Here is a 24,472-nt window from a genome sequence, read left to right on the forward strand (position 1 = left end):
AGTAGTGACTTAATAGTCCTAGCTTCATAGTTGTCTGATTGTCCAAACAACATAGTATCATCTGCAAATTGCTAGTGTGTCACCGAGGCCTCACCAACAACTACCTTAATTCCATACCATTTGATTCCTCCCTTAGTTTAGTTTTCCCCCTACCCATTGCCTCTCCCATAATTATGAATAGAAAGGGAGATAACAGGTCGCCTTGTCTTATACCTCTACTTGAATTAAAGAAACCATGAGCCCCACTATTCATCCACACTGAAAAGGTTAGAGTTGATATGCATCCATCCACCCATCAAATCCAATCCTTCATAAGCCCAAATTTGTCTAGAATTTCCTTGAGGAATTCTCTATCCATCGAGCCATACACTTTCATAATATCCAATTTTATGATCATCCCTGCCTATTTTGATTTTCTAGATGATTGAATTCCTTTATGGGCTATTATTATCCTTTCCACTATTGAACTCCTAGGGGCAAAGGCACTTTGTTCTTCTAATATTACAAAATTTAAGACTTTTTTAAAACAGTTGGCAATAATTTTGGATATTATTTTGTATGTAGTGTTGCATAAGGAAATCGGTCTAAAATCTTGCATAGAATTTACCATCTTCTTCTTTCGAACTAGTGCAAAGAATGTGTGGTTTGTGGTTCATTTCCTTTAATACCCTCTTCTTTTTCCTTGTTTCCTCCACTGTCAAGTGTGTATATCTTGGCCCACTATCTCCCAGAAACATTGGAATAATCTAGCAGAGAAACTATCTAGGTCAGGAGCCTTGTCGAGATTCATCTGAAATATTGTTGTTTTAACTTCCTCCATTGTTGCTGCCTTAAAAAACTCCTGGTTCTGTTGTTCTGATATTACTTTGGGAATTGTATCCATAAATTTTCCCCTCATTTCCTTACTCCCTTGTGACTTTTCCTTTAACATTGTTTCAAATAATTTTGTGGCCTCTTTGTTAACTTCTTCCAAATTTTGGGTTCTTGTTGCATCAATCTTGTTGATTTCCATAAATTTACTTCTCCCTTTTTTTTCTATTGAGGCCTTGTGAAAAAAAATTGTATTTCTTTCCCCCTCTTGAAGCCATACTTCCCTTGACTTTTGCCTCCAATAACATTCTTCCCTTGCCAGTATTTCAAGTAATTCAAATTTTAAACATCTCTCCCTTTTGTATTCCTTTGGGCCCATTTTGTCCTTGATTATAGACCATTCATTATATTGCCCCTCAAGCTCATCAATTGATAAGTAGGAGATACTTTCTATAACAAGTCAAATTATGATATTGCTATCAAGATTCAACTATATAGTTTTCAAGTCAAACTCATTGACCCACGTTTCATGAGTAGTGGTTCACATGAACTCATCTCCCATGAGAATGAACGGTCCACTTATCCCTCATTATATCTAGGTGATTCTCACAGAGGTGAAACATTGGGCCTTCCCAGAAGGTCACCCATCCTAGTATTACTCCAACTCGGACACTCTTAACAATGGAGTTTCCTCCAAGGTTGAACCCACTTATAATAGAGCCCCTTAAGCTTATCAATTTATATGTAGGATATATTTTCCACAACAAACCAAATTATCATATTATTATCAAGATTCAATTATGTAGTTTTCGAGACAAACTCATTGACCCATGTTTCATGAGTAGTAGTACACAAGAACCCATCTCTCATGATAATGAATGGTCTACTTAGCACTCATTGCATCTAGTTGATGCTCATAGAGGTGAAGCATTGGGCCTTCTCAGGAAATCACCTGAAGGGAGACCACCTGGGAATAAGCTTAATGATTACGTATTCTTAGAGACAAATTTAATGTTGTAATAAGTTGGGCGAGGGTAAGATTTGACTGTTATTTGAACTTGATTTTCTTAAAATGTTTCATCAACATAGTACTTGAACAACGATTTTGATTTTCAAATAAGTTATTGGCATTAAACAAAATCCACTAGTTGTTGTGAGTGGACTATGTGTACATTTATGTGAGTATTTGTTATGTATATAATTGACATACTAGAACATCTTATCACTATTGTAGAACAAGAAGGAACATTTATATAGGAACATTTTGAATAGAGGACTTACCAAAAATTAATTTGACATCAAAATGTTTGCTTGCTTCCAACTAAAGTTGGTTCTATGAAGATGCTCAATGTAAAGTTTGTCATTTTAGACTCGATGATCTCCCCTTAATATATACAAACACCACCAGCCTTTGAGCATAAAAAATCACATAACGGAAAAAAAAAAAAGTAGTAAAGTACAACCAACAAAATTAGATCTATGCCTTAGAGAACATATGTAATACTAGGGGAAGAGCACGAATAGATAACATAGTTCCAAGAACCGTCACCTTATTGTTATGTTGACCCCCCAATAGCCTTCATAGTGAAAACACCATTAATAAATTTGTTTTGTACCAATAGCCGATCTTTTTTTGTAATTAATTGGCCCATTTGTGAACAACTATTGGAACATTTGTCCCATTTGTGCACCACTATTGGAACATTTGTGCATCGCTATTTGGACATTTGTCAACAAGTACTAGCAATTTTGAGTTGATGGTTACTGGAACATCTTTAGTTAGGTATCAGGGAACACTTTGAAATGTGTACTTTTTTACCTTTGTGCGCATAACTGATTCCAGAGCATACATCGTTACTACCCAGAAGCCAGATCAATAGCTATAAGCAGTTAAGTCGCATACGAAGATGACTAAAAAAAACCAAAATACCACGTACCCTTTAGGATCTGTGGGTGCGCGAAGTTACCTATAACGACTACTGGTGCTCTTCCCTATGAAAATACCCTAGAACAAATCTGATATAATGAACAAATTTAAGTTACATATTTTCCTTCATCAGATCTTTAGAATCAATGTCACATCAAACACATTTCCACACATCTTCCATAGAACTACATATACTTTTCTTTGCAATTACTCTCTTAACATTTAATATTTCAATCCTCACTCTAAATTAATTAATCTAACGTCATTTTTACTTATGTGTGCGTCTTGTTGTATTAGACTAGACTTGTATAGGAATAGGTAATTATGGCCATACAAACGTTATCATCCCAAAATTCAATAGTTTCGATTCTCTTAGTCAAAAGACACGCCTGTTATGCCTTATAAATATATTTGGAAAAAGAAAAGCAAACTAACTCGTACTCTGCTGTTATGCCTCCTTGTATCTGCGCTTGTGAGAAAAATATTTAGGCTGTTTCGAAATTTCAATTCAGTCCACTAAATCAGTTGAGAGGTTTTAAAAGGTGTGGAAAGTATTCACATTCACTGAAAAGCAACTCTTTACAGTTAAAATCCATACAAGGTCTGCAACAGGAATTATGTTCTACATATTCTCTTTATTTTCTCTTTTGCAATTTTTCCTAGACTTGTGATTGGGATAGTTAGCAGATTCAACACACTTTAACATGCAACTGATTATCATTTCCAATGCAGAAGGATGGAATCCCAGCAGTTACAAAGAGAATTTCCTGCCTCTGAGGTATGAATACTATACCATCTTGTTATTCTTATAAAGTGGTTTTGGGTTTGGATCATTTGCGTTGGGCTTGGAGTTTATTTCATTAACACTTTTGGTTTAGTAGGTTGCAAACGAATTTGTGAACCAGTATTACTGTGTTCTAAACAACTGTCCAGATAAGCTATACGAGTTCTACAAAGATTGCAGCACTATCACCCGCCCTGAACCCAATGGTCAATTGTTGCATGTAACAACCCTAGAAGTAAGTCAAATATTGCACTAGATTCAGTGTAAAACAGTTTCAAATCATACAAATTCATTTTTGAAATACAATATTACCATATGGCATGCAACTACAAGATACCTTCGAAGTTTAATTTTTATGCATGGTTTAAGTTTACATTTCTTTATTCAATCAAATTTGCAGACATAATGTTGTTCTTGTTTTGAATGGTTGTTACCAACAGGCTATTAAAAACAATATAGTGTCTTCGCTCAATGAGGGAAATGCGGTTAAAATAGGAACTGTGGATTCACAAGAAGCTTATAATGAATCTTATATCATATTGGTAACTGGGATCATATTAGGGCACGAGAATGTCGAAAGAAAATTTGCCCAGTCTTTCTTTTTAGCACCACAGGAGAGAGGCTATTTTGTTCTAAACGATGCATTTCGGTATTTGGAAGAATCCCAGTATTCAGAAGACAAAACTTATATGTCGGCTAATGCTGTTTGTGATGAGCCTTTGCAGGAAGGTAAAATGGTCTCTTCTTCTATCTTTCAGTATTTTTCGATGTAGAATCTTCTTTAATCGCAGCCTTTCTGTGTCTTAGCAGAGATAGTTCCTGCAAAAGAAATTCAAAGATTTGAATCACAACCTTCGAAATTGGAAAATAAACATGCTACTGAAACTGTTGAGAATGAACAACAGCTTAAGGATATTGAGAAAACTATTTCACCACCAGAAGAAACAACAAAAATGAGTTTTCTAGCAGTTGTAAGTATAAACATTTTGAATGCACGTCGAGCACTTCAAAGCCCTTTCATACATTGAGCGTTTGTAGAATATGATGTTACTGATATTTTTTTCTTTGAATGTTCAGCTTTTGAAAGAGAACCCACATCCTATTCAAAGGCCAACCGTTGTGGTGAAATTTCCAATAAATACCGGACTGAAAGCAAATGTACCATCACAAGTACATACAACATCACAATCCTTGAACTCTAATTCTGGAAAAGCCCCAGGTTACCATAATCTTCCCTTCACCATTTTTTAATTGTATCTTTCAGGTTCTTAATTTCTCACTAACCTTGAAATCCCATATAACTTACAGTCAATGAGAACTCAATCCATTTAAGAAATTTGCCATGGAATTCTACAATTACTTTGCTTTAAGAAGAGTTTAAAAAATATGGTTCTATAAAGCCTGGTGGAATTCAAATCAGAGCCAACAAGGTATGTTTTTGAAAACAAATCTCGCTTGCTTTCTGCTCTTTTCCTTCTGTAATGTTTAAATACTGTAATGCAGGAAAAAAACTTTTGCTATGGTTTCATTGAGTTCCAATCATCAACTTCTGTGGAGAGTGCTGTAAAGGTACTTAATTTGTATCGAATTATTTAGTGTTATTAGATATTGTATTTATCTTTATTTTCATAAAACTTGTATTTATATTTTGTAAGCAGGCATCTCCTATTGTCATCTCTGGGCGTCGCGTATATGTTGAAAAGAAAAGGTTGGCTGGTTTCAGAGGTATTTCGCAAAGCCTTAATTAAGTTATTATCTATTCATATAATGCAATATAGTCTTCAAATATAATTGTTTTTCTCTGCTCCTACTGATTGATTTCTACCATGGAAAGACAATATTCCAAATGGCGTAAAGAGAGGAGGCGATCGTCAAGGACGCAATGGCTATGCAAGAAATTTCTAACTTGTATTTCCGAGAGCTTCAAATGTACAGAAGAAGTACATGTTTTTTATTCATACTTGGTCTAATCTAAAGCAGTTTACCCCGTAGAGGCATAACCAGTATGAACAAAGGCAAAGGCATAGGCATGGGAGAGCATAGACAATAATAGAGTCACCTTGCCCAGATTGAGATAGAGACCCCGCAAGGGCGGATGGAAACTCTGCAGCTGGTCATGAATTTGGAACCACGCTGCAACTGGAAGGGATCCTGAGCAAGGTGCTGGCTCCGAAGCTGGTTTTACTGGGTCTCGAAAACCAATCGCTTCTGATGGTGATTTGAAATTTCGAAGAATCATCAATGTAAATGTAATTAGAACTCTGTATGGTTTGTTAAAGAGTTCTATTTTTGTTATCTATATATAAAATTTTGTTATATCTTATACAATGAAGGTTTGAAATATGTCAAATGTATAATCTACATCATATGTCATGAATATTATAAAAGGTATAATCTACATCATATGTAATTAGAACTCTGTATAGTTTGTTAAAGAGTTCCATTAGATTCTCTCCTCCACACCTTGTTTTACCTTTTATATTATTCTATTTTCATAATATTCTATGTTTTATATCTTATTCAAAGATATTAAAGGTTTTAAGGATATTTTATTGGTGATATTAGATGGGTCAAATGTGAAAAATAGAGAATTGAATGGACCATATCATGACTACCAACTTTCATAAGATATATTAGATGAGAAAATATTCGAATCATATACTAAAATCTGTTAATGAATGTTTACTTGAATAAATAAAACTTTAAGAGTTTCTTATAATACAAGGAATAAAATTGGTCATTTGTTGAGATTAAAAATTAGAAAAGGATCCGAAAGGAAGTTTATTGTGGTGTATGTAAATAACGACAAATTGAAACTTGGTATGATACTATAAGCATGGAAATAGACCTTTGTATACAAAAGAAATGATAGATTCCTAGGATTAGAAAAAAAAACACTAAATACGCAAGATCATGTTTGCTAAGTTGAATAATAGGATTATAATCGTAAGGAAGGGAATTATGTGAATTATGTTGTATTATAGATTCTAGATTAGGTCTTTTTGTAAAATTTATTAAGGTGATCACTCACAAGAAGGTGGTAAAATAGAGAACCACAAAAGTACTATAGATTATGTGTGATATTATCAATAATTTCATTATTTAAGCTAAAGTAGATCAATATTATAGAAGTGGGGTAAACTTTAGGGCCAAATATAATGATACGGGAAAAAATTTAAATAAAATTTTATAAAATAAATCTATTATAATAGTTAAATTTATAACTTGTATATTTTTAGAGCTTGAAATGTATAGAAGAAGTATCTGTATACAGTGAATGTTAGAAATATGTCAAATGTATAATTATTAGAAAATTGTAGTTAGATAATATATGTATAAATTTGTTTTATATAAATTATAACACAAAATAAATTAATTTTTTTAATTATATAAATTCATATTTTTTTTAAATTGTTTTTATTTAAACTTTGTTTCGCACAATTTTTTTTTTTAAAAGAAATGATTTAATATGTTGAAATGATTATATACCATTTTATTGATGAAATACTTACCTACCATGTTATGATTTTTTTAAATAATATTTAATGTTAAGAAATGTTATGATTATCTTACATCATAAATTTTTATGTGCTAAATTACACAAGGGAGTGAATCATTTAGTAGAATATCATTTGAAATAGTACACTACAATAAAGGCTTGCAACACCACATATGAGCAACTGAAATAGTACACTACAATAAGGGTTCGTTATTTAGATTATTTATAGACATGGCCCTACTAATGGTATGTCTATTCAAAACCTTCCATTGTTCTTCTCTGCTAAGAGCTTTGACTATCCATTGAGAAGCTAATGCATTGCCTTTCCATCTTAAATCCTTTAAGCCGATTCCTCTCATGTTCTTGCTCATAGTGCACCAAATCCATTTAATAGCACGGTTCTTTCTCCCTCATTTTCCATTAGACCAAATGATCTTTTGGATATAATTAAACTTATAATTGCTTGAATTTTCTAAAGATGTATAATAAATGTTGTAGGAAGATAGTATCTTTTGACAAACTTGAACCCTCCCTCCAATGTTGAGGTAACTCTCCCTCCAATGGTAAGGTGGTGCTTATATATTCTATTTCCTTAAATTTTATCAATTTAACTTCTAACCCACTCTCACATAGCTTTCAGCTTGGGCTCTACTGCAAAAGGTATACCAAGGTATCTAATCAATTGATTAGGTCCTTCCTACCTAAAGGAGTATTTATCTAACCAAATTGGGGGTTGCTCGTCCCATCCTAGGAGAGTAGATTTAGCCATTGAGATATTTCCACCAAAGGCTTCACAGAATAGCTCTCGTTTGTACAAAAGTGCATTTAGATTTTCTTCTTTCAATTTAGTTAAAATTGTGGTATCATCTGCAAACTGGATGTTAGAGAGATTTCTTCCATTGGGTAACTTAATTTCATCCACACCCGAGGAGGTTGAGTAATCTCTTAGGATATAATAGAGAGCATCAGCAACAATGATATAAAGTGCAAGGGCAAGGGAGCATCCCTTCCTTATTGATCTAGAAAGGAAAAACCTATCATATTTCACACCATTGATTTCTAAATAGGCCTTAGCATTTTTTATTAGTATGTTGACCTTCCTACAGTAGTCTTCTAGAAACCCAAGGCATTCCATCACCATATTGATAAAAACCTCAATCTATTCTATCATATGCTTTTTCAAAGTCCAATAGTAGAATGATTGCATATTGTCTAGACTCTTTAACCCATCTCATAGCCTCCCAACATGTGAGGAGATTCTCCAAACTGTATCTTCCCTTTACATATCCTGTCTGAGTAGGATATATAATCTTAGGCATAATTATCTCTATCCTTTGTGCAACAACCTTGGCAAGAATTTTATAACAGAGAGTTAACAAGGTGATAGGCCTCCAATTTTTTATCAATGTCATGTCCCCTTATTTAGGAATAAGTTTTATGACCCCTGTATTTACATCCTCCCCCAATGAGCCATTAATTTTAGCTTCTTTATAGACTTGCATCAAGTCCTCCGCAATCCAATGCTGACAACTTTTGTAAAATTCAATCGAAAGACCATCAATTCTTGGGGCCTTTTCATTATTAAGAAATGAGAGCCTCTTTGATCTCATCTAAAGTGATTCTCTGATTTAACATGGTAACATCTTCTTCAAATATCTTCCTTGGGATAATGGATTTAATTTGTCTCCTAGCATTGTCTTTCTGCACTTCACAGCGTCCACTAGTGGATAGTTTTTCATAAAATCTAGCAAAAGACTCCAAAATGTCTATCTGATCAAATATAACCTTACCTTGGCTTTGCATTGGCTGAGCTCTGTTCATATTTATCGCTCTCATTAACTCCTCCAAGACGATCTCAAAGAGAGTATTCTCTGGTGAGAACCTGGACCAAGTGAATCCATGTGAGATTTTCGATGTGAACATCATAGCTGCTCCATCTTGAAGCCATCCTTCAAAATTCTTCTTGATTCTGATCACCCTTGCTACCTGCACATTTAGATCATGAAGGATGAGTCTCCTGGGACACTCAGTAATATTCTTGTCACTGTCATTAATCATATCATCATTCCTATATTTCCAAATAAGCCAAAGTAATTCAACAGAACAAATAGACCAGTAGAGGTTAGCCTCTTTCTTGAGACCCTGGATATGAGTAGTTGCAATCTCAAAAATGCTTTTTAAATCAAAATTATTTTATTTTGTGTTTGGTGGATAATATTATCTACATGATTATCAAGTTATCAACCATTTATTAACATGCGTAATTGTCTTTACTAATTAATAACAATTTCACGGATTAAAAATGTTTAATTTTTAAATTAATTATTAAAAAGAATACTTTTCAAATGCCGTAGGCTATCATATCAACACTAGTTTACAACATTTTCATTATAACTTTAAAAAATATCAACCACAATAAATTTAATTTGTTGACTTTTAGTGAGTAATGTATCTTTATATAAGACTACTATCTCAAAACTATAGATATATTGAGTAGAAAATATATGAGAAACTTAACATTCTCTGGTTAGTTAATCACTTTCATATCTGACTATGACCATGTAGATGTTAAAAATCTACATGGTCAATAATTTAAAAAATCTACCACATTTATAATTTGACATTTTTTTTAAATAATATTCATGTTATCTTTATCCTAGTTGATTCCTCACTAAAAGATACATGCTCACTACTAAGATCTCTGTAAAATAATTTATTTTGTACAAGTAAAAAATAAATAAAACACCCCACTATGGTGATGGAGGCCCATGTTGTCCTCAATCCTTTTATACAATATTCTAATAGGTGAAAATTGTGTAAATTTGATTATTATTTTTTTTAAATAATTTTTTTATTACTAATAGTTTTAAAAACAATCTTATTTATCTTGCAAAAAGTTGGTTGCATATTTTCACAGAATTATTTTAAATAGGAAGATAAATGATTGGATAAATCTTTATTCTACATGAACATGATTCTGTAATATACCAACGTATCATTTCAAATCCATTCTTAAATAACAAAAAAAAAAATTGAAACATAAAATAATCCTTTGAAATCAAATTTTTATATCAAGAATAATAAGTAAATTATAAGTATAATTTTTTAGGGTTGAAAGAAGGAGAGCAAGGATTGCAAATCTAATCAAGCTAATGGATCACACACAATCTATTGATGTTTAGAAGAATCAAAAAATACCACCAAAAATTTCTAGAAGAATGATAAAGCATCATCTTTCCCTCAAAATAGAGGATTTGAATGCTAAAAAATCAATTTATGTAGATTAGAAAGAGAGTATAATAGGAAAAATATACAAATCAAAATATTTCTCATAAAGATATTATCACTATCAATCACCTCCTACCCCTTCACCTCCATTGGAGCAATTCTTGAATAACAAATTATTATCTTTTATTTATTCCAAACATGTAAATACTTTTTAGGTGAGAAACCATTACCTAGAGTACTTCCCTTGACCCCTTCAGTAGCAATTGAAATCAAAAGGTGGAACCAACATGAAAATACCAACTAGATAGTGTTGAAGATGGAACTCCATCTGCATTCACCAATCATGGAGCCAAAGGTTAATTTCTTGTACATAGATGTCAAATCCATGATCAAATCATAGACAAAAGAAAACCCAAAGTTTTCCAATGAAAATGAGAACCAAGTGAAAGGAAGAGAGAGGATGACATGTTGAATTAATTTTCTAATAAATCATTTTTAAAATTTTTGAAAACTATACATGCTTAGAATCTAAATACAAAATCTAAAAACTTAGTAGTTTAAAAATATTTAATTGTATGCATTAATTGGATAAATTAATTAAAATATTGAATTAAATGGATGGAATGGTATCCTTCCTTGGAGGAACAAATAATCGAAAACTAAATTATTTACTATAATTCTCTTATAACCTCTTAGAATCTTTCTTCTCTATAAGAATATGTTATTTAAAAATGAATATGTTATTAGTCGATAGGATTTTATGGTGAGATTTGCCCACCAAATTTAAGAATCCTCACACCTGAACTTTTTTGTTTAAAAGGTGTGTTACTTGTAAAGGTGCAGGTTGCAATTTGGAGTGCTTGCACATTGTTGAAGACTTTGGATACTTAAATGTGATGATGCAAATGGAGACTATGATATCAAAACAAGTTTGAAATGGAAAGTAAGTGACTAATGATAAACAAGAGCTACATTTAGACCTTTGTGATCTTGATTATTATGGCTAATCCTGCAAAACAAAATATAATTCTAGCTAGAAAAAGAAGAAAAATTTGCAAAAACAAAGAATACAGCTACAAACAATAATTAAATTTTTCTATTTATATTATTAAAAAAGTATGATTTGAAATGAATAAATAACACATGGGAGTAGAAATTATGGTGGAAGAGGTAGGGTTTAAAGTGCACTTATTTTCGTTAGCTTACATGCAAACAAGCATGCAACACCTTTTCCCTGCACAATTCTCCTTATTTCACAAATCGAATAGAACATTATGCAGCGGAACAGAAAGTTAACTTGTTGTATTGACACCCCCCATTAAGTCTAATTAACAAGAGCTATGGGTCCTAACAACAAAGCCTGATCAGGACCCTGAATACAAAGAGGAAAGGAGAAAACTAAAGTGAGATAAACTCTTAACCATTTGTTGTGTACTTCTATTCACAAAGAGAAGCAGAGAAGGGGGGCACTAGGAAGAGAACCGAACCACCCAATTGTGTGCAGTTAGAGAAAAAGGAAAAGCTCTTGGGGCTTCTTAATAAAGGGGGTTTTACCCCTTAAATTGAAAGGTTGAAGGGTCCTAAGAGGGATGTTACCAACTATTTTGGCAAGCACTAGAAAGATGGGACTATTATCCTCCATGGGTGGAAGGTATTGGTTGATCGGAGCCTCATTCCCCAAGTCACCAGCCTATCGACTGAGGGGATGAAATTTTATAGAGATAGGACTTCTATACAGCAAGTTGTGTAGAAAATGCACACAAGCCGACCAACTTTTTTCAAAATCTTCAGGGATGAATATTACGATGATTTTAAAGCTAACCCCATAAAATTGGCAGATTTTACGATTTCTAGATAGGCAAAATTAAGGTTCAAATGTGAAAATAGGACTCTATTAGGGTTTTGAAGAGAAAAGGGAATTAGACTGCAAATTTGAAAAGGGTAAAACCTAAAGCATAGGGAAACCTTGGAAAATGTTTATAAATCTGAATTTGAATGAAATTGTTTGAAATTTATACAAAATCCAATTAATTTTTAAAATTAGGGTTTTATGACCTAACCACTTAATTTTTGAAATTTGAATTTGGAGAAGAAGAGGGAAATAAAAAATTTGAATTGTAGGAATGAAGACAAATCTAAATATAGTCACAAATCTGAAAATTGAATGGAAGTTTAACTTTTGCACAAGTTCATGATAATGTTTGAAAATTAGGGTTTGAACAATTAACCACTTAATTTTGTAAAGTTGATTTTGTAAATTAAACAAGACAAGGAGGAAATTGAATTTGTCAAACAAAGCAATTTTTAGATGTAAGACAATAGCAAGATAAACACATGTTCAATTTCAATTTTAAAACAAGTGTTTTGAATGAATTAACCACTAAGTGTGCATAAAAATTAAACTTCCAAGTTTGTTCCAAGGAAAGAATGCAAGACGTCGCGTTCACCAAAATGTAATGTTGGGAAAAATGAGCGAATGAGAGATCTAGAGGAAAGCCTTTCTTCCCTTCGGAGAGAGATGGAAGTTTCACTTCGGATTTCCCTTCAAATACTTTTCACTCATTGCATTAGAAGATGCGGGAAAATGCACTAGATTCAACCTCCAGAGAAGGAGGTAATATTCTGATTGATGTGGGAATGGTAGGTTACTCCTCTCTTCTTGAATGAGATTGAATTTATTGAATTGTGTACTAATGACTAAGTGAATAAAGTGACAAAGATCTTGTTGTAAGTCGAGATAGAAGTGTAGGATGAAGTTGTGCACCAGGATCTGGCAATAATATGTCGAGACGAAGTCACCTTGGAATTTGACCAAAAGTTGCCCGGACCGTGGTGAAATGTGTACACGGTCCTCCAAAAAAATCCGTGAAAGGAAAATGATTCTTTCGCCTCTGCAAATGGATTCCAAATACGAAAGTACAGTTGCACACCTACAACCTACACATAGAAAAGAGAGGAAAAGGGGTTGGGATTGGGGGTTTGCCTTCATTTCAAACACCAGTTTTGGAATTAACCAAATGATGAAAGAAAGTACTTGCAAGTAAACGTAAATGAAAGATTGAAAAGTAAATCACCTCAAGGGAGGTTGTTATAGATATGTTGATAGAATTTTTCGTATGAAGTTGAATGTTGGAATGAATCTCCTCTTCAATGGTTGAATCTTTGACTTGAATGCAACACCTATCCTTGAAAGAAGACTTGAGATGCTCAATACTTGAAAGTGATTCTTGAATGCTTGAATGCGTGATCTCGTGAACTTCTCGCTTATGAAACTTCCTTCCCCAAAATGACTGCAACTTATATACTCATCAAATAGTGTTATTGAACTAAATCTCCATGATAGGCGGACACTAGGGGAGTTTACCTGCTCAATGCACAACCACCAAAGCATAATTTGAGGATTAATACCCCAAAATAGAGTAGGGACAGGGGCACCATGCCCCTGTCCTGCCTTTTTTTCTATGACGGGATGCTTGTTTAGGCAGAGTGGGGAGCAAGAAATATGCAGTTTTTCAAGGGCTCAGCAAGTCTCTAGTCTCCAATCAGGCTAAGGGATTCAATTTTTCATGTGTGGGGACCTTATTATGGTCAAAAATTGCAAGGGTCACAATTTTATGACACTAAAGTTATTATAATTATATTTAAGGTTTATGGATTGGTTGTAATAAATCGATTTAGGGAGTCATTGTGCCTTCTTCGACCTATGATTTAAATAGAAATTCATAAAGATTTAAGACTGACAAAATTTATGCATTGGGGTAAGTGATCAAGGTTGAAGATGGGTACCTTTTTCCTATAAAGAGAGATATTGATGTACTATGTGATTAAATAGAAGAAAAAGCTCAAGAATGTTGTCAATGATCTTTGTAATGAATAAGAAAATCACATTTTTTTCCAAACAAACCTATTTGAGAAATCTTTTTGTGCTTCCTATCAAGAAGTTAGATAATTAGGTTGTCTTGAAGATTGAGTACAGGGCTGTAGAAAAATTAAGTTGCTCATACAAGGCAAAGTACTAAGACAGAGACTTTTAAGGTTGATAATTTGTAGTATCTCTACAAATGTACTCAATTTAAAAGTTGAATTCCACGTACTAATTAATTTTCATTTTTCTTATAAGGGTATATCTAAAATTTAGTGTTACCAATACCAGCTAAACACAAAAGTAGAGTAGAAAAGAAAAGCATCGATTTCCATATTAAAATAAAGAGTTTATAATTATGTCTTATTTTTTATGCCTAAATTGAAATAAATTGGTTATTCTTATAATTATTATTAAATATGTTATCGACACCGATAAACTAGTATATCAATATCAATAAAGTAAATATGCTAAGCAAACTTTAAACCTTAAAGCCAGACTTTAAAATATTTGCCTGCATTTTTCTTGCGTATAACAAAATGAGAGCTATGGAATGCTGTATGGAAATCTACTATAGGGTGGAATGGCTTAAATCACACACACTAAGCTTACAGTTTTAGTCTTAAAAATGTTAAACATTCAGAGTTGACTGACATTTTTTGTGCTTAATATGTCAATTAAGGAGTGTGTTTATGCAAAGAATACAAAGACTTTCCAATTTGAGTTAACAACTTAAATTTAACCAAATACATGTTGGAAATTATAATGTATTCAACAAAATACCATGCTCTCTTTAAATATTATCCACAATGGCCAAACTCAAAATAATTTTTATTTTAATGAAATGTAAAAGGTAGCATGGATTGTGGGTTTTTTTTTTTTTTTATAGGTAATGGGCTGAAGCCGATAAGGTGTACATATCCTACCCCCTTGTAGGATTTGAAATTGTGACCTCTCTTTAAAAAGCACAAATTCTCCACCATTAGGCCAACTCAGGTTGTACGGGTTATGGGTTCTTTAATGTTCACTATTGTAACTCAAATTAGAACATGCAATGCAACACCAATTTGAGAAAGATACAGTAACAGTGGTGATTGAGAAGTAAATAAGAATTAAGTATGACTTTCTAATGCCTTGTATATTCATTTGAAGGAGCTTTTTCATTTCATCCTTATAAAGTGGGATAGAATAGTATCAAATGCAACATGCTACCTAGTTAATAAATTGCTTGAGTCAAGTACCATATTTTCCTTGTTACATGAAATTTTTTATGTCAATTATTTTTATCTATAAAATCAACTACTAAAACCCACAAGGAGATAAGATGCGACAATAACACGAACTATAGTTGTTTTCAAAATTACTCCTACCCATCATACCAAGTTCATCAAAGTTGTGAGGAACATCCATGTAGAAGAAAGATAAGAGTTTCTACTCTCTAACGTCAACCACATTTTTAGTTCATAAGGAGGCAATTTATCTATCCAAAGTAGTAGAAGAATTTATAGGTTTGTGGTCAACATATCATGCATTGCAATTTCCTTTTTTCCTCTCCCACTATTTCATCTATAGATGACCCAATATCAATAGTAATGATATGTAATGGTTAATAACAAAAGAGTTCATCCAAACAAAAGGACCCAAAAATATCTAATTATTCATCATGAATTCTTCTGAACCAAATTTTGACACAAACAATTGCTAAGGATACACCCCTCCTTAACTAATTATTTATGCAAGATGCTACGAAATCAACTTTTTGTAACTAAATAACTAGTGTCAACAAACCAAATGAGAAAGTTCTATCCATACACGAATTAATAAATTCTAAAATTGCAACACATTGAGCATCATACACAATAAAATGACACAATATTTCTTGGCCCATTCAAATATACGAAGGACCTACTACACAAACTAAAAGGAGGAGTTTTAACAATAGGTGGAAAAAATATTAGCCATAGATATTAGAATAAAGCACACTCTATACCTTGAACATGAAAATTTAAATTTTACTAGGATTATAAAAGTCAATAGAATCAAATATAAAACTAAGGATATGCCAATAGATCTTTGGCTAATGTCTAGATTTTTTAAAATATTTTGTAATGTAGCTGAGGACTACAAGGTGAGAGAATAAACTAGTTGCCAGTATTGGATTGCTACATATAAATCTTCTAGTGGGGTTGTGGATGTTTAAATTATCATCACAAGGGAAGGATGTGTTTACACGCCAATTATAAGAATTGAGTAAATTTGACATAGATTTAAATCTTAAGGAGTTTTGTAGTAAAATGCCAACAAGAATACTTTATTATAAAACTATGTATCTTTAGAGAATTTGGTATTTCATTCAACATTGTTGAGCAAATAAAGAAAGACTCGGTATTTCATTCAACATTGTTGACCAACTTATCGTCCCATTTTCTACTATAATTATCCCATAATCTTTCACCTGTTCTCCCCATTTCAATAGGGTCTCTTTTCTTATGTCTTCCAAATTCAGATATTCCTCCAAATTTTTTATAATTATTTCATGAGTCTTTACAAAATAATCCTTGCTCTCCATTTACTATTTCCCACCTGATATATCTTGTTATTATATCCCAGCTTTCTAAAATGTAATTCCACACTATCGAGCCTCTAGGAGAATCTCTTACTTTGAGAATGCTAATCGGGTAATTGGAATTTACATACTTCTTTCTTATGATTTTAATCCATTTCTCGTTACTATTTGTATATAGTCTCCATACAACTTTTTCTCCCATTTCCAAATTCATTATCAACAAGTTTCTTAGTCCTGCACGTCCTACTCTTTTTGGCTTGCATTTATTGTCCAATGTTAATAGGGGTATTTTGTTTTGGTCATTCATGCCATTCCAAAATAATCTTTTCATGATTTTTTTCATTTCTGCATCTATTCCATCAGGGATTTTAGAGAGGACATGGAGTATACCGGGACTGTCAAAAGCACTGATTTTATCGTAAGCAATCTTCCTACTGAGGAAATCCATTTACCTTTCCACAGAATCTTCTTGTCTAAGTAGCTTGAAACTATGTTCATCCAGTATTCCTTTTTATTAATCCCTTCAAAGAGTGGTGTGCCCAAGAACTTTCCTAGAAAATTAGCTACTTTAAGCTTTAGGATTTTGGTCGAATCCCTTGCAAGACTTGGTTGAGTATTGACGAAGAAGACCTTCGATTTACTCCAATTAATTTTTTGTCCCAAGACATAAAAATATTTATTGAGTAGTGACTTAATAGTCCTAGCTTCCTAGTTGTCTGATTGTCCAAACAACATAGTATAATCTACAAATTTCTAGTGTGTCACCGAGGCCTCACCAACAACTACCTTAATTCCATACCATTTGATTCCTCCCCTAGTTTAGTTATCCCCCTACCCATTGCCTCTCCCATAATTATGAATACAAAGGGAGATAACAGGTCGCCTTGTCTTATACCTCTACTAGAATTAAAGAAACCATGAGCCCCACTATTCATCCACACTGAAAAGGTTAGAGTTGATATGCATCCATTTACCCATCAAATCCAATCCTTCATCAGCCCAAATTTGTCTAGAATTTCCTTGAGGAATTCTCTCTCCATCGAGCCATACACTTTCATAATATCCAATTTTATGATCATCCCTGGCTATTTTGATTTTCTAGATGATTGAATCCTTTATGGGCTATTATTATCCTTTCCACTATTGAACTCCTAGGGGCAAAGGCACTTTGTTCTTCTAATATTACAAAATTTAAGACTTTTTAAAAACAGTTGGCAATAATTTTGGATATTATTTTGTATGTAGTGTTGCATAAGGAAATCAGTCTAAAATCTTGCATAGAATTTACCATCTTCTTCTTTCGGACTAGTGCAAAGAATGTGTGGTTTGTGGTTCATTTCCTTTAATACCCTCTTCTTTTTCCTTGTTTCCTCCACTGTCAAGTGTGTATATCTTGGCCCACTATCTCCCAGAAACATTGGAATAATCTAGCAGAGAATCTATCTAGGTCAGGAGCCTTGTCGAGATTCATCTGAAATATTGTTGTTTTAACTTCCTCCATTGTTGCTGCCTTAAAAAACTCCCGGTTCTATTGTTCTGATATTACTTTGGGAATTGTATCCACAAATTTTCCCCTCATTTCCTTACTCCCTTTTGACTTTTCCTTTAACATTGTTTCAAATAATTTTGTGGGCTCTTTGTTAACTTCTTCCAAATTTTGGGTTCTTGTTGCATCAATCTTGTTGATTTCCATAAATTTACTTCTCCCTTTTTTTTCTATTGAGGCCTTGTGAAAAAAAATTGTATTTCTTTCCCCCTCTTGAAGCCATACTTCCCTTGATTTTTGCCTCCAATAACATTCTTCCCTTGCCAGTATTTCAAGTAATTCAAATTTTAAACATCTCTCCCTTTTGTATTCCTTTGGGCCCATTTTGTCCTTGATTATAGACCATTCATTATATTGCCCCTTAAGCTCATCAATTGATAAGTAGGAGGTACTTTCTATAACAAGTCAAATTATGATATTGCTATCAAGATTCAACTATATAGTTTTCAAGTCAAACTCATTGACCCACGTTTCATGAGTAGTGGTTCACATGAACTCATCTCCCATGAGAATGAGTGGTCCACTTATCCCTCATTATATCTAGGTGATTCTCACAGAGGTGAAACATTGGGCCTTCCCAGAAGGTCACCCATCCTAGTATTACTCCAACTCGGACACTCTTAACAATGGAGTTTCCTCCAAGGTTGAACCCACTTATAATAGAGCCCCTTAAGCTTATCAATTTATAAGTAGGATATATTTTCCACAACAAACCAAATTATCATATTATTATCAATATTCAATTATGTAGTTTTCGAGACAAACTCATTGACCCATGTTTCATGAGTAGTAGTACACAAGAACCCATCTCTCATGATAATGAATGGTCTACTTAGCACTCATTGCATCTAGTTGATGCTCATAGAGGTGAAGCATTGGGCCTTCTCAGGAAATCACCTGAAGGGAGACCTCCTGGGAATAAGCTTAATGATTACGTATTCTTAGAGACAAATTTAATGTTGTAATAAGTTGGGCGAGGGTAAGATTTAACTGTTATTTGAACTTGATTTTCTTAAAATGTTTCATCAACACGGTACTTGAACAACGATTTTGATTTTCAAATAAGTTATTGGCATTAAAAAAAATCCACTAGTTGTTGTGAGTGGACTATGTGTACATTTATGTGAGTATTTGTTATGTATATAATTGACATACTAGAACATCTTATCACTATTGTAGAACAAGAAGGAACATTTATATAGGAACATTTTGAATAGAGGACTTACCAAAAATTAATTTGACATCAAAATGTTTGCTTGCTTCCAACTAAAGTTGGTTGTATGAAGATGCTCAATGTAAAGTTTGTCATTTTAGAACTGATGATCTCCCCTTAATATATACAAACACCACCAGCCTTTGAGCATAAAAAATCACATAACGGAAAAAAAAAAAAGTAGTAAAGTACAACCAACAAAATTAGATCTATGCCTTAGAGAACATATGTAATACTAGGGGAAGAGCACCAATAGATAACATAGTTCCAAGAACCGTCACCTTATTGTTATGTTGACCCCCCAATAGCCTTCATATTGAAAACACCATTAATAAATTTGTTTTGTACCAATAGCCGATCTTTTTTTGTAATTAATTGGCCCATTTGTGAACAACTATTGGAACATTTGTCCCATTTGTGCACCACTATTGGAACCTTTGTGCATCGCTATTTGGACATTTGTCAACAAGTACTAGCAATTTTGAGTTGACGGTTACTGGAACATCTTTAGTTAGGTATCAGGCGACACTTTGAAATGTGTACTTTTTTACCTTTGTGCGCATAACTGATTCCAGAGGATGCATCGTTACTACCCAGAAGCCAGATCAATAGCTATAAGCAGTTAAGTCGCATACGAAGATGACTAAAAAAAACCAAAATACGATGTACCCTTTAGGATCTGTGGGTGCACGAAGTTAGCTATAACGACTACTGGTGCTCTTCCCTATGAAAATACCCTAGAACAAATGTGATATAATGAACAAATTTAAGTTACATATTTTCCTTCATCAGATCTTTAGAATCAATGTCACATCAAACACATTTCCACACATCTTCCATAGAACTACATATACTTTTCTTTGCAATTACTCTCTTAACATTTAATATTTCAATCCTCACTCTAAATTAATTAATCTAACGTCATTTTTACTTATGTGTGCGTCTTGTTGTATTAGACTAGACTTGTATAGGAATAGGTAATTATGGCCATACAAACGTTATCATCCCAAAAATCAATAGTTTCGATTCTCTTAGTCAAAAGACACGCCTGTTATGCCTTATAAATATATTTGGAAAAGGAAAAGAAAAGCAAACTAACTCGTACTCTGCTGTTATGCCTCCTTGTATCTGCGCTTGTGAGAAAAATATTTAGGCTGTTTCGAAATTTCAATTCAGTCCACTAAATCAGTTGAGAGGTTTTAAAAGGTGTGGAAAGTATTCACATTCACTGAAAAGCAACTCCTTACAGTTAAAATCCATACAAGGTCTGCAACAGGAATTATGTTCTACATATTCTCTTTATTTTCTCTTTTGCAATTTTTCCTAGACTTGTGATTGGGATAGTTAGCAGATTCAACACACTTTAACATGCAACTGATTATCATTTCCAATGCAGAAGGATGGAATCCCAGCAGTTACAAAGAGAATTTCCTGCCTCTGAGGTATGAATACTATACCATCTTGTTATTCTTATAAAGTGGTTTTCGGTTTGGATCATTTGCGTTGGGCTTGGAGTTTATTTCATTAACACTTTTGGTTTGGTAGGTTGCAAACGAATTTGTGAACCAGTATTACTGTGTTCTAAACAACTGTCCAGATAAGCTATACGAGATCTACAAAGATTGCAGCACTATCACCCGCCCTGAACCCAATGGTCAATTGTTGCATGTAACAACCCTAGAATTAAGTCAAATATTGCACTAGATTCAGTGTAAAACAGTTTCAAATCATACAAATTCATTTTTGAAATACAATATTACCATATGGCATGCAACTACAAGATACCTTCGAAGTTTAATTTTTATGCATGGTTTAAGTTTACATTTCTTTACTCAATCAAATTTGCAGACATAATGTTGTTCTTGTTTTGAATGGTTGTTACCAACAGGCTATTAAAAACAATGTAGTGTCTTCGCTCAATGAGGGAAATGCGGTTAAAATAGGAACTGTGGATTCACAAGAAGCTTATAATGAATCTTATATCATATTGGTAACTGGGATCATATTAGGGCACGAGAATGTCGAAAGAAAATTTGCCCAGTCTTTCTTTTTAGCACCACAGGAGAGAGGCTATTTTGTTCTAAACGATGCATTTCGGTATTTGGAAGAATCCCAGTATTCAGAAGACAAAACTTATATGTCGGCTAATGCTGTTTGTGATGAGCCTTTGCAGGAAGGTAAAATGGTCTCTTCTTCTATCTTTCAGTATTTTTCGATGTAGAATCTTCTTTAATCGCAGCCTTTCTGTGTCTTAGCAGAGATAGTTCCTGCAAAAGAAATTCAAAGATTTGAATCACAACCTTCGAAATTGGAAAATAAACATGCTACTGAAACTGTTGAGAATGAACAACAGCTTAAGGATATTGAGAAAACTATTTCACCACCAGAAGAAACAACAAAAATGAGTTTTCTAGCAGTCGTAAGTATAAACATTTTGAATGCACGTCGAGCACTTCAAAGCCCTTTCATACATTGAGCGTTTGTAGAATATGATGTTACTGATATTTTTTTCTTTGAATGTTCAGCTTTTGAAAGAGAACCCACATCCTATTCAAAGGCCAACCGTTGTGGTGAAATTTCCAATAAATACCGGACTGAAAGCAAATGTACCATCACAAGTACATACAACATCACAATCCTTGAACTCTAATTCTGGAAAAGCCCCAGGTTACCATAATCTTCCCTTCACCATTTTTTAATTGTATCTTTCAGTTTCTTAATTTCTCACTAACCTTGAAATCCCATATAACTTACAGTCAATGAGAACTCAATCCATTTAAGAAATTTGCCATGGAATTCTACAATTACTTTGCTTGAAGAAGAGTTTAAAAAATATGGTTCTATAAAGCCTGGTGGAATTCAAATCAGAGCCAACAAGGTATGTTTTTGAAAACAAATCTCGCTTGTTTTCTGCTCTTTTCCTTCTGTAATGTTTAAATACTGTAATGCAGGAAAAAAACTTTTGCTATGGTTTCATTGAGTTCCAATCATCAACTTCTGTGGAGAGTGCTGTAAAGGTACTTAATTTGTATCGAATTATTTAGTGTTATTAGATATTGTATTTATCTTTATTTTCATAAAACTTGTATTTATATTTTGTAAGCAGGCATCTCCTATTGTCATCTCTGGGCGTCGCGTATATGTTGAAAAGAAAAGGTTGGCTGGTTTCAGAGGTATTTCGCAAAGCCTTAATTAAGTTATTATCTATTCATATAATGTAATATAGTCTTCAAATATAATTGTTTTTCTCTGCTCCTACTGATTGATTTCTACCATGGAAAGACAATATTCCAAATGGCGTAAAGAGAGGAGGCGATCGTCAAGGACGCAATGGCTATGCAAGAAATTTCTAACTTGTATTTCCGAGAGCTTCAAATGTACAGAAGAAGTACATGTTTTTTATTCATACTTGGTCTAATCTAAAGCAGTTTACCCCGTAGAGGCATAACCAGTATGAACAAAGGCAAAGGCATAGGCATGGGAGAGCATAGACAATAATAGAGTCACCTTGCCCAGATTGAGATAGAGACCCCGCAAGGGCGGATGGAAACTCTGCAGCTGGTCATGAATTTGGAACCACGCTGCAACTGGAAGGGATCCTGAGCAAGGTGCTGGCTCCGAAGCTGGTTTTACTGGGTCTCGAAAACCAATCGCTTCTGATGGTGATTTGAAATTTCGAAGAATCATCAATGTAAATGTAATTAGAACTCTGTATGGTTTGTTAAAGAGTTCTATTTTTGTTATCTATATATAAAATTTTGTTATATCTTATACAATGAAGGTTTGAAATATGTCAAATGTATAATCTACATCATATGTCATGAATATTATAAAAGGTATAATCTACATCATATGTAATTAGAACTCTGTATAGTTTGTTAAAGAGTTCCATTAGATTCTCTCCTCCACACCTTGTTTTACCTTTTATATTATTCTATTTTCATAATATTCTATGTTTTATATCTTATTCAAAGATATTAAAGGTTTTAAGGATATTTTATTGGTGATATTAGATGGGTCAAATGTGAAAAATAGAGAATTGAATGGACCATATCATGACTACCAACTTTCATAAGATATATTAGATGAGAAAATATTCGAATCATATACTAAAATCTGTTAATGAATGTTTACTTGAATAAATAAAACTTTAAGAGTTTCTTATAATACAAGGAATAAAATTGGTCATTTGTTGAGATTAAAAATTAGAAAAGGATCCTAAAGGAAGTTTATTGTGGTGTATGTAAATAACAAAAAATTGAAACTTGGTATGATACTATAAGCATGGAAATAGACCTTTGTATACAAATGAAATGATAGATTCCTAGGATTAGAAAAAAAAACACTAAACACGCAAGATCATGTTTGCTAAGTTGAATAATAGGATTATAATCGTAAGGAAGGGAATTATGTGAATTATGTTGTATTATAGATTCTAGATTAGGTCTTTTTGTAAAATTTATTAAGGTGATCACTCACAAGAAGGTGGTAAAATAGAGAACCACAAAAGTACTATAGATTATGTGTGATATTATCAATAATTGTATTAATTAAGCTAAAGTAGATCAATATTATAGAAGTGGGGTAAACTTTAGGGCCAAATATAATGATACGGGAAAAAATTTCAATAAAATTTTATAAAATAAATCTATTATAATAGTTAAATTTATAACTTGTATATTTTTAGAGCTTGAAATGTATAGAAGAAGTATCTGTATACAGTGAATGTTAGAAATATGTCAAATGTATAATTATTAGAAAATTGTAGTTAGATAATATATGTATAAATTTGTTTTATATAAATTATAACACAAAATAAATTAATTTTTTTAATTATATAAATTTATATTTTTTTTAAATTGTTTTTATTTAAACTTTGTTTCGCGCAATTTTTTTTTTTAAAAGAAATGATTTAATATGTTGAAATGATTATATACCATTTTATTGATGAAATACTTACCTACCATGTTATGATTTTTTAAAATAATATTTAATGTTAAAAAATGTTATGATTATCTTACATCATAAATTTTTATG

At 32.7% G+C, this 24,472-nt stretch overlaps 2 protein-coding genes across 2 annotated transcripts; both read left to right on the forward strand.

Annotated features, from left to right (window-relative positions):
• Positions 1-3,473: 3,473 nt before the first annotated feature.
• LOC131862574 (nuclear transport factor 2-like) lies at positions 3,474-5,426 on the forward strand. The gene is made up of 9 exons (XM_059215054.1): positions 3,474-3,515; positions 3,619-3,756; positions 3,962-4,250; positions 4,332-4,492; positions 4,599-4,740; positions 4,896-4,951; positions 5,025-5,090; positions 5,180-5,246; positions 5,356-5,426. Exons 1-9 carry the CDS (start codon positions 3,474-3,476, stop codon positions 5,424-5,426), a joined length of 1,032 nt encoding a protein of 343 aa, XP_059071037.1.
• Positions 5,427-20,835: 15,409 nt separating this feature from the next.
• LOC131031334 (nuclear transport factor 2-like) lies at positions 20,836-22,788 on the forward strand. The gene is made up of 9 exons (XM_059215056.1): positions 20,836-20,877; positions 20,981-21,103; positions 21,324-21,612; positions 21,694-21,854; positions 21,961-22,102; positions 22,192-22,313; positions 22,387-22,452; positions 22,542-22,608; positions 22,718-22,788. Exons 1-9 carry the CDS (start codon positions 20,836-20,838, stop codon positions 22,786-22,788), a joined length of 1,083 nt encoding a protein of 360 aa, XP_059071039.1.
• Positions 22,789-24,472: the final 1,684 nt, after the last annotated feature.

Source organism: Cryptomeria japonica, unplaced genomic scaffold (assembly GCF_030272615.1).
Source record: "Cryptomeria japonica unplaced genomic scaffold, Sugi_1.0 HiC_scaffold_48, whole genome shotgun sequence".
Lineage (NCBI taxonomy): Eukaryota > Viridiplantae > Streptophyta > Pinopsida > Cupressales > Cupressaceae > Cryptomeria > Cryptomeria japonica.

Excerpts from the sequence above, each read along its gene's own strand:
- LOC131031334 (XM_059215056.1), top strand. The coding sequence starts at position 20,836 with ATGGAATCCCAGCAGTTACAAAGAGAATTTCCTGCCTCTGAG. Across the intron at positions 21,104-21,323 it reads CCAATGGTCAATTGTTGCAT|GCTATTAAAAACAATGTAGT; the intron begins GTAACAACCCTA and ends TGTTACCAACAG. Across the intron at positions 22,453-22,541 it reads CTGTGGAGAGTGCTGTAAAG|GCATCTCCTATTGTCATCTC; the intron begins GTACTTAATTTG and ends TTTTGTAAGCAG.
- LOC131862574 (XM_059215054.1), top strand. The coding sequence starts at position 3,474 with ATGGAATCCCAGCAGTTACAAAGAGAATTTCCTGCCTCTGAG. Across the intron at positions 3,516-3,618 it reads GAGAATTTCCTGCCTCTGAG|GTTGCAAACGAATTTGTGAA; the intron begins GTATGAATACTA and ends TTGGTTTAGTAG. Across the intron at positions 5,091-5,179 it reads CTGTGGAGAGTGCTGTAAAG|GCATCTCCTATTGTCATCTC; the intron begins GTACTTAATTTG and ends TTTTGTAAGCAG.